General features: G+C 35.1%; 1 protein-coding gene across 1 annotated transcript in view; it reads right to left on the bottom strand.

Moving 5' to 3' along the window:
• tesk1b (testis associated actin remodelling kinase 1b) overlaps positions 1-11159 on the bottom strand; it is a 55208-nt gene that overhangs the window by 8424 nt on the left and 35625 nt on the right. Inside the window, exons 6-9 of the mRNA XM_056461316.1 lie at positions 10166-10248; positions 3746-3836; positions 3467-3550; positions 407-493 (exon numbers count right to left, since the gene is read on the bottom strand). Of these exons, the coding sequence (XP_056317291.1) occupies positions 407-493; positions 3467-3550; positions 3746-3836; positions 10166-10248 (345 nt within the window). The remainder of the gene's footprint in view (positions 1-406; positions 494-3466; positions 3551-3745; positions 3837-10165; positions 10249-11159) is intronic.

Here is an 11159-nt window from a genome sequence, read left to right as displayed (position 1 = left end):
CTTTCCTGTAATCCAACGTGTTTGACAATGAATATTCACATTCGAGTGAGCTATATCTGTAAACTGGTCAAATTCTTAAAGCAGGTCTTATTTTTATGGTATCCTCACACTATGATTGATAGTTATAAAACTCCAAAAGCATTCAATGTCAGGAAAGCTATAATCTCAGTAGCTTTACAAGGTACACGTGATACCAGTCGGCCGTTACACTTTCTCCAATGGAGGTTACGAGCTCTACATAGAAGATCTTTAGTTAAACTACAATTAGCCTCATGCTTGTGTGCTTGATCTGGGAGACAGAAATGGTGTGTGAGGAGTATTTAATCCTTCAAATATATGACTACACGTCGAGCCACGTATAGCTGGACAAAATAAATGCATGTTAGATGCATATAACAGGTCTTACGCCACAGCAGACGACTGCCAGGCTGAAGAAATGAGCTGGACAGTCTTCAACCATCAGCCGAAAGGCCTCCACATCCAGACCAAAGTCCTGAAACACACAAATACCTCATTTTGAGTATTGAAATGGTTCAAACACAATGATAGAAAGTTCCATTGAGTACAAGCTGTACTTAAATCATCCTGACAGTGATCGGTTTAGTGCTGGCTCATAAATCGCAATCAAACACTGATTTATATGGTGATGCACAGGATAAAGCAACTAATACTATTGTTAACCGATTAAATGCAACAAATGATTAATCTGATGAATCTCATAGTAAGAATATCAGCCTGATTAACAGTCATCTGAACACATTCCTCCATTATCAGAGTGGTTAACATCTCACATGCAGTAAACTATGACCTGTATTCATAAACCAATAAAAAAAAGCTTTTATCAGCTTTTTCAGAACAGTTTACAACAACAGAGAAAAAAAAAAGGTGAAAGCATATTCACTTCAGCCATGTAAAAGAGGATTCTATTTTTAACAGTAAAAAAAAAAAAAAAACTATGGAGGAAATATTGTAATATATTAAATATGTCATCTTACAATAAAACACTGTTAAATTTATAGTTTCTGGAAGACAAAAAATTATTTACTGTACATTTACTGAGAAAAAGCGTAGACTGAAATTTCCAGAATTATCTGTGACAGCTCACATTTGATGGTTTTCTCATATGTTCCTCCATTTATTTTTCTTTTTAGCCTCAGTTATGTATATTATGGTTTAATTTATATAATTTGAATAATTCAATATTTATGGAACAACTGTGAAAAAGAAGTTAGTTTTTTTGTTTCAAAACTATTTTTAAATTCAGTTTTAATTTCCAGCAAATGAATAAATGAAGAATAATAACAATAGGTCATGTCAAAAAGTCAAAGAGTTATAGCTAAACACATGTCCTATTCATATGCCCCATATGGTAATGCATAAGTCTCCAAAACCTGACAGATGGACAAATCTAAACTTGTTTTATTAAAACAAATATGTATATAATAAATAATACTGCTAATAATAATAACGTTATAATAAAAATGCTAATTGTCATAAATTAACAGAAAAAAGCAAGAAGTTGTTGTCGGAAGCGTAGCATTCATTCATAAGGTTTGTTTGCGCAGCGATGCTATTTGAATGAGTCCGATTTACTATATATTAAACAGCAACTCAACTTCACGGAAGGCCAAGTTAAGATGCTGTTCTTTTATTTCGCATGGGTACATGAGGATAAAAAAAAAAAGAGACGAAAAAGAGACCACGATATTAAGTATAGTGAGGATGAATAAATGACAGCTTCTGAGAGACATCCTCTTTTTTGCACAGTAGGCCTACCTTGTGTTTTATTTGCTAATGCAAGCTATGTTTTAAAAGATAAATATAATGTATAAACCTATAGGCTACATTATTTATATTACTTCAATAAATTATTTATATTTTTTAGTAATGGATAATGCACATATTTTGATGTCTCAATGTTTTTACACTACATTATTTGAATCTAACGAGCTTGTTTACATTGCTTTACTTGCAATAGATTCAAATCCCAAATATCTAAAATGACAACAGATTGTTACGATTTAATTAATGTCAATATTAATGTTATTGATTAATGCACTTGACAGATTTCATTCTTTCATTTTCCTTCCTCTTAGTCCCTGTTTTATCAGGGGTTACCACAGCGGAATGAACCGCCACTTACTTGACAGATGTATTTTTAATTTCAGGTGGTTTGTGTATGTGTTTTATGTTTGGTAAAATAATCTCTAATTGCATCTTTAGTGATTTTTCAACTAATTACACTGTCTCGTCTCAGTAGGTAGATTTAGAGGGTTTTGCATAAAAAGCACAAATGGATTTAGCTGGTTTTGACACAAAAGAAAATTTACCTTGTTAAAAAACAGAGAATTGTCTGAAGTAACATTTAAGGAAAAAATGTATTTTATTTACCAGCTAATAACCTTAACATTACACATAAAATGAAACTTCTGAACCTAATCAGAGAAGCCTGAAAGAAAATGCTCATTTACAAGAAAAGAGGTCGGTTGGATTTAGAGGGTTTTGCATCTGAACTCTGCATGCATGCACGCACACACATTTATTTATTTATTGATTTTCCTTCAGCTTAGTCCCTTTATTTATCAGTGATCACCACAGCAGAATGAACCGTTGTTCTGTGCATCAGTATTTATCTTAACTAACGGTAAAACTTCTAGCAAGGAACTTGGCTTTACGATGCATTTTCACTTCACCACCTGGTTTTAAAGGGATAATTGATCACAAAATAAAAAAAATTACTAATTTACTTTAGATCAAAATATCCAAGATATGGAAAATGTGAGTGGGCTTGATAAACCACCTGTAGGAAACACTTTTTCATCTTTCTGACACTTTAACCGACACAGTTAACAAGCTTTGCACATTTGCAGACGCGTCTTAAATTGAAATATGGCAATAAAAATGAATAATTAATGTTTCATTAATTGTTATATAGTCGTAATGTGAAATAATTACCTTGACATTTATATATGCTGTTCAGCTTTAAGAACAGAATTCCTATAAAGCTTAGCGCTACTGAGAGCGCACCTGTAATATTGGCACTGTGTGTTTGAGTTCGCTCCTGTTTTCAGTGTGCAACAACCAACTTCAGTAAACTGTTCATTTCGCTTGAAGTTTCCAGTCATCATTATAGCTGCTAAGAGGAAAAAGACAGAACAGCACCTACTAAATGACTATATATAATCTAAATGGAAAGATTTTAAACTCAGTGAACTGAATCCAGCTCTTTGAAAGTTAAAAAACAAGCAAACAAAACATACAGGCAAAATAACATTCTGGTTGTCTTAATTGCATTTTATGATGTTTTTAAGGACCACGATTTGCTAAAATCTTGTTTGTTTAGTAAATTGTTTTTTTAAATTAAGTTTTATTTCTTTTTTTTTAAAACAAATTTCACAAATTTTGCAGATTTGATTTCTTTATATAGAACATTTTCTTACTGCATAACTGCGAAAACCTCTGTTACCTCTGTTCGTGGGAGGAAGTCAGGATCCGCCTGTATCCGGCCAATAATCTCACACAGAATGATCCCATAAGCAAACACATCCACCTGTAAAAAACAAAGACATCAAATCTTTAAAAACCTACACATGATAACAGAACAATATTCTCAATGAAAGAGAAAGATGTCGCCATCTTTGCATTAGATATTGTGCAATAACAATTATTAGATAAGATGTGTGTGAAACAGTCAGTTAAAGAACTTTGTACAGTATCCATATAATCAGACAACAGTGTGTTAGACCTTCTCATTATAGCGTTCACCACGGAGCACCTCTGGAGCCATCCAGTAGGGGGAGCCCACCACAGCCAAACTCTGCTTCTCTGCCTCTTCACTGAAAAACAAGAGGAAACTCATTAAATTAAAATGAACCTACAAGCTCTATAACCTTTTTAGAATTACTCCTAATTTCCAAAATGAACACCTGCAAATCTAAGTTTATCAGCCATGTGTGCGTTTATATGGCAAATAATGCAACAAAACGAGGTCTCATGTTCTCTTAATTATAGCTGGCACAGTCATACTCTGCTGAGACACACTTCCTCAGTTTTATTTTGGTCTGTGACTGTGTGCTGGGCAGAAATAGACAGAGGGGAAGAGTGCAGACGAGGAGAGAGAAAGAGAGAGATAAATAGAGTAATGCACCACAGTGTAAACAGCATTTGGAGATGTGGGTTAGTCAGAGTGAGGGAATCCACCACAGCAAAACTGCTCAAATACTTTGTCCTTTTTAGGAAAGCTTTCCAAAAAGCCTCCATTTAGCTATCTGCTCGGCCTCCTTCACATACACAAACACCCGCGGTTTTACACATAAACATGAAGCTATTGGAAGCGCACTGAAATATGCATTACATAACATTTACTGAAATACCGACATTGAGGAAAATAGGACTTTGTAGATCTTTAGGTCTCTCTTACACACACACACACACACACACACACACACACACACACACACACACACACACACTTGCTAAAAAAGTGCCTGCGTTAAAATAAATGAAAGTTTATGTTGAATCTGACACTACATGTAAACAAACTCGACCTGTTCATAATGGAACATTAGCACACTACTTACTGCATACAATTTACAGTCTTTACAATGTTTTAGGCATGTTTGTTGACTCCATGATAAACACTTCAAAAAGTGGTGATGATCAGATGACATGACATGTTGAATTAATCTGTCATTATATTGTGACGAGAAGATCATGATGATTCAATTGCATTTTGGGACATGTTATGTTGCAAACTGCTGTAATTTAAGAGTTTAACAGCAAAAGAAAAAAGGTTGATCAAAATAAAGAATTATCAGTAATATTTTAGCGGTATATTTAATATTTTAATAATTACAGTAGCACTGTCGCCTCACAGCAATAAGATCACTGGTTCGAGCCTCAGCTGGGTCAATTGGCATTTCTATGTGGAGTTTGCATGTTTTCCCCGTGTTTGCGTGGGTTTCCTCCAGGTTCTCCGGTTTCCCACACAAGTCATGCGCTATAGGTGAATTGGGTAAGCTAAATGGTAGTTTCCCAGTGTTGAGTTGCTGGACGGACATCCGCTGTGTAAATAAAAAGGATAAGTTGCCGGTTCATTCCGCTGTGGCGACCCCAGATTAATAAAGGGACAAAGCCGAGAAGAAAATGAATAAATGAATAATTTTTAGGAAGGAATAATTAGTTTTATTGAGCAAGGGTGAATTTAACTGACCAAAAGTGACAGTACAATAGGTTTATAAGCTGGTAAAAGTAAAAATTTAATTAGAAATGCTGTTCTTTTGAACTTTTAAAGCATTTCAAGAACATCTGAAGCAGCACAACTGTATTCAACGATGAAAATAACCAGAAATAATTCTTAGCAGCAAATGAGCATATTAAAATGATATCTGAAAAATCATGCAACACTGAAGGCTGCTGTGATGATGCTTGAACAAATTACAATATTCAAAATCCAACAAAAAGTGCTCACGGGTAGCTTAATGTGTCTGTGCTCTTTGGGTAAGGGATTCATCAGAATAAACTGCAAAATACAGTCCAAGGCACTGGAAAAATGTGAAAAAGAAATCCATAAAAGGTTTTAATATATAAAACATTTATATATATATTTAAAAAATATATTTTTTTCCACATTTTGAGTGCCTTGGATTGATTTTAGCTATACATTTGATAATATATTTAAAAGGCGGCACAATGGTTAGCACTGTCACCTCACAGCAAGAAGGTTGCTGGTTCGAGTCTCAGCTGCGTCAGTTGGCATTTCTGTGTGGAGTTTGCATGTTCTCCCCGCGTTTGCGTGGGTTTCCTCTGGGTGCTTCTGTTTGCCCCAGTCCAAAGGCATGTGGCATAGGTGAATTGAATTAACTAAATTGAGTGTGTGTGAATGAGCTGGAAGGGCATCCACTGTGTAAAACATATGCTGGATAAGTTGGCGGTTCATTCTGCTGTGAAAAACGAATGAATAAATGAATATATTTAAACAAAATTAATATTATATATTAAAATCCACGTGCAACGGACTGAAATTAAAGTCTCAGCAAGGTCCGTTTATGTACTTCCACTGAAACAGAATATTAAGTAGGGGGCGGGGCTTTATTTTTGTTCATCATTCCCTAATTCCCTAACTAATGTTAAGAATAGTAATATGGCTAAAGCCGTACAGAGTAGCAAAAAGATCAACACTACAAACGTGGAAGCTAATCTTCAGACTGAAGTCTTTGTTTTGGTAATATTATAATCAAACTCTTGGCTGTATTTAAACTCTAAACTCTTTATTTATATAAATTTAAACTCTTGGCTGCTCAATGGCTGTATCTGAAATTGCATACTTCCCTGCAATATAGTAGGTTAAAAACAGTATGCAAGCAGCACCCATATGGCCTAATAATTCTGGCAAGATTCTGAAGTGCCCACCTGATGGACGCTATGCTATCCCATAATGCAAGATGAGAATTTATGAATGGGAGTAAAGTGACGCAACTGAAATGGGTAGGTCAGCTGACAATGACAAATGGGGGATGTAATGCGTCAGAATATTATTCATACTACTCCCATTCATATTATATAGAACGCACTTTTAACACTTTAACAGTTGTGTAGTAAATTCTAATTCAAATATAGGACTTACTCGAGTAGTAGGCAATTTCAGACGCAGAATTTTTTTGTTTATCAGTGCATTAACTTGCTGGATTAATGGTTCCCTTAAAGAAAATATATTTGCTAGCAAAATCACACAGACATTTATTATATTTTTTTAAAAGTATTAATATATTTACTGTATCTTTTATACAAATTAACAGCTTTGAATAGCGTAAGAGATGAAGCCTTTCAAATTCTTAGCAACCTCAGTCTTCTAAATGGTCTAAATACGGTTGCAAAATAAAAACATGATATTCTGTACACAGTCATTGCCTTACAGAATAACCTGAAGTCATCTACACAAAAACCAAACGGCACTCTGATGACACTTAAAATAACACACACACACACACACACACACACACACACACACACACACACACACGCTGTGTTCAGGTGGTACACTTCAGCCACCCTGTTATGTAACATTTGTGCTGAGACAGCATATAAAAGGAAAGCCAAACAGAGATTTGCAAACCTCCGCTCTCATACATGCGTTTAGACAGAGGCCCTGTGCTGAGGAATGGATCACACAAGCTCACTTTAATATGTCCCAGCATGAGTGCTTCACTAAAAGGAATGTTAATCCACAGGATACACGGATTAAGTGTTACATACAGTAGTCTGCTCAGCTCAAATATTAAAGCAATATTGGTAATACTGATCCCTTGCTTAAAGGTGCACTAAGTTATTACAGCATTATTATTGCATTGTTGCACTACACATCACTATGGTTGCAACAGTTTTTGGACAGAAACTGAACTGTAAAATAACCTAACACTAGTCAGTTAGGATTTCTTTTTTTATATTTAACAACATGGCAGCCCACATGAGGTGATGTAAAGCTCCAGTCAAAATGTTATCAGTGTTTTTTTTAGGGTTTTCTTCAAAATAGTTTATAGCATAATTGTATTCCAATGAAGGTAAATTACTGGAAGCACCCTAAAATGACACCCCGCACTTTAGCATATTATTTTTATGCCTCTCTTGTATTATGGATGAAAAGACTTTCAAGTGATACATTGGGAAACATTTACCTCCTCCCTTCATTTCCTTAGTAAAAGCTACCTAGCAATTACAGTGCGATGATCATAACTGCCAGGAGGGCAACTTCACACAATTAAATCCTTCCTTAGTTTGTTCAGTCCTTCCTTGAATCCTTTCTTCATTCATTTGATTCTTCCTTCATTCATTCATTCATTCCTCCCCTCATTTGTTCACTTATTCATTTGTTCGTTCGTTTGTTCATTCCCCAAACAAATCTGTCTCCACATCCCGTGCATGTGTATCACACAGTGCCTGCAGTTAAAAAGATATTTGGCGATGCTACTTTTATCAATCTTTTTTTCAGCAATCGACAGCAAGAACAAATATAGTAGCGTTGTCTGATTGACAAGCAGCACCTAATTATATTCTAAACAACATGAAATGCCAAATGACATTATTTCATACCCCATTTCTAAAGTAAAACATACTCTAATAAGTAGAGCACTACTTCTACACAACAATAAGCACAGTGTGTGGATGAGGAGGCAGTGTATTATGTTGTGGTTCTGTGACTGCTGGTGTTGGTTACTGTGTGGTTAAATTATGACAGTTAAAGTAACTAGGTTAATTTTGGTAAACAGATTATTTTAAATAAATTTAAATAAAATAAAATATTGATTTCATATTTTGGGAAGGTTTTGGACAGCTTTTGGGCAGGAACAATTCAGCTATATCTGGCAACACTGATTCAGATTTTTGTTTCATTTACAATAACTAGTTGTAATGCATCTTAAAATATATACATTTAATGGATTTTAAAATATTATCTTATAATTTATTCATGTCATGGGAAAACTGGATTTCAGCATCTTTACTCCAGCCTTCAGTGTCAGTTCCAGAGTATTATTATTTTAGTTTTTTCAGACTCTGGATGGATGGATGGATGGATGGATGGATGGATGGATGGATGGATGGATGGATGGATGGATGGATGGATGGATGGATGGATGGATGGATGGATGGATGGATGGATGGATGGATGGATGGATGGATGGATGGATGGATGGATGGATGGATGGATGGATGGATGGATGGATGGATGGATGGATGGATGGATGGATGGATGGATGGATGGATGGATGGATGGATGGATGGATGGATGGATGATGATGGATGGATGGATGGATAAAAAGTTAAACATATAAATGAGCTCTAAAGCATGGTATGTTGTGGTACATTTAAGTGGTATTGTCACAAATCCAATGACCCTGGTAGTTCTAGGCAATCAGCAGTGTGTGTACAACACATATTGTGAACGGTACAGAGCAGTACCAAAGCGTGCCATACCGTGCAGCAGAAAAGTACCCTAAATGTTTCAGCAGTAATCCAGAAGAGATTTGATTACAATGCACTTAATATGATTAAGCACAATTTAAGGATTCAATAAGTGTTAGAGAAAGTGAACAGAAACAATGTATTCATTTTTAATGCATTGTTACGATTATGCTGATTAAGATCAAAGTTTCAGTTGCTTTCTATCCCACTTAATCTATGAAACACGGGTTCATTGATTCAGTAATAATAACGCTTGTAAAGCATGATGAAATATGAAGGAAAAGTCTCCAGGTAACTTAAACAAGCGTTCAAGAGGTACATTTAATTGCATATTAATACATGGTGAAAACAAAGCCCAAGGCCCGAGGCTGGTTTAACACCTGATTTGGGATTTATGCATGTCTGGAGTTTGCCTTAAATCTTCTTAAAGGGACAGTTCACCCAAAAATGACCATGCTGTCATACTCTGTCTCCACTTGTTCCAAACACGACTGAGTTTCTTCGGTTGAACACCAAACAAGAGGTTCTGAGGAATGTTGGAAACAAGCAGTCACTGATTTGAATGGGATTTTTTCCCCACTTTGGCTGTCAATATCTACTGGTTTCTATCAAGATAGATCTAAGATTTTTCTACAGGTAAATATCTTTAATGTTCATCAAAAAAAAAAAAAACAGCAGAGAAAATGTTGAGTCCATTTTTGTTTTTGTGTGAACTGTCCCTTTAAGATCTTTAAGTTCATATTCAGTGGGACGAAAACTGAAGTGTTTCTTGGCATCAACAGTGTGAATTTACTCTGTTATTCTAGTGTCTACATGAACTGTATGTGCGTGTCTCCATTAACTGTACATGCTTCACATCATGTGTGAGCAGATACTCGGGCCATTAAGGGTAAATGTCAACATCATAAATCGAGCATATCGGAGGCATTTAACATCCAATTCATTTACATGTGAAGCGCTGTGTACACAATCGACTGAAACAACAACAGGGCAGGACAGGACTGGGCTGGAAGTGTGAAGGCTGCAGCAACCTGAAGATGTGCTGACCGCATCACACGCTCTTAATCATTCTCTCTCTGGCTTCAATTACTGTACAAGTGTTTTATGGGGAAATGGAGGCTCATCAATCATGTCTCCATTTCTCTCTCTGGAAGAGTGTGGTATATCTAATCTTATCTCTCCAGTAATGACGGCACAATGTGCTGACCTGTGATCAGGGATTTTCTCTGCCAGGCCAAAGTCCCCCACGACAGCAGTGCAGTGCCCGTTTTCCCAGCGCACCAGACAATTCTACACACACACAGAAAAAAAAAAACAGAGAAACATAAGCAACAATGCATCTTTCCTTATTATTATTATATATATTTTTTACTTTCATTTAGAAACGAAGAAATGTACAAGATAAATCAGGAAGTAACCTGTAAGAGACTGGAATACTAGTGCATACAGTTACAAAGTTATTAGAACAAGTAACAAGTTAGAAATAGAAAAAAAAGAACAAAATAAAGAAAGAGGAAGTACAAAATTAAATATAAAACACAAAGCGTCAAAGACTAACTTACTGGAAGCATGATGTTTTCATAAGTTTCTATTACTTTCAGAATTTTTCGTTAGATAAACAAGAAATCAATTTCAATTTTAAAAAATGGGCAAATGAGGGAGAGGATTTGAGAAATGTTTGACTGTGAATAAAGAATTTTGCATGTAATGTATATAAAAATAGATCGAGGATCGATAGACAGATTTTTTTTCTTCATTTTTATTTTCAGGATTAGAATAATAACAAATAATATGTTTCAATTTGAATATTTGTTTCATTGATTGTGATTTATCCAAATAATTATGTAAATCAGACCAAAACTTTTGTGAGATTTTACATGCAAAAAACATGGGAGTCAAAGTTTCCTCACTTTCCTGACAGAAAGAACAAAGTATCTGCAGTACATTTTAGGATAAATCCATTGACCTGGTATATTTTGTGTAGAATTTTATTATGAAATTTCTTTGCTTTGTTTGGGATTACATATTTATATGGGAGAAGACATGTTCTTTTCCAATTAATAGCTTGCATTAACGCTGACCAATATGATTTCCCTCCTGGAGTGATCTGACTTTTTTTGTTAGAGATGTCTAACAAAGAATAAGTTAGTTGTTGGATTTTTTTAATCATATATACTAATACCTTCTAATAATAAGCAAGG

This window comes from Danio aesculapii, chromosome 7 (genome assembly GCF_903798145.1).
Source record: "Danio aesculapii chromosome 7, fDanAes4.1, whole genome shotgun sequence".
Classification (NCBI taxonomy): domain Eukaryota; kingdom Metazoa; phylum Chordata; class Actinopteri; order Cypriniformes; family Danionidae; genus Danio; species Danio aesculapii.
This window is presented reverse-complemented; position numbering and strand designations above follow the sequence as displayed.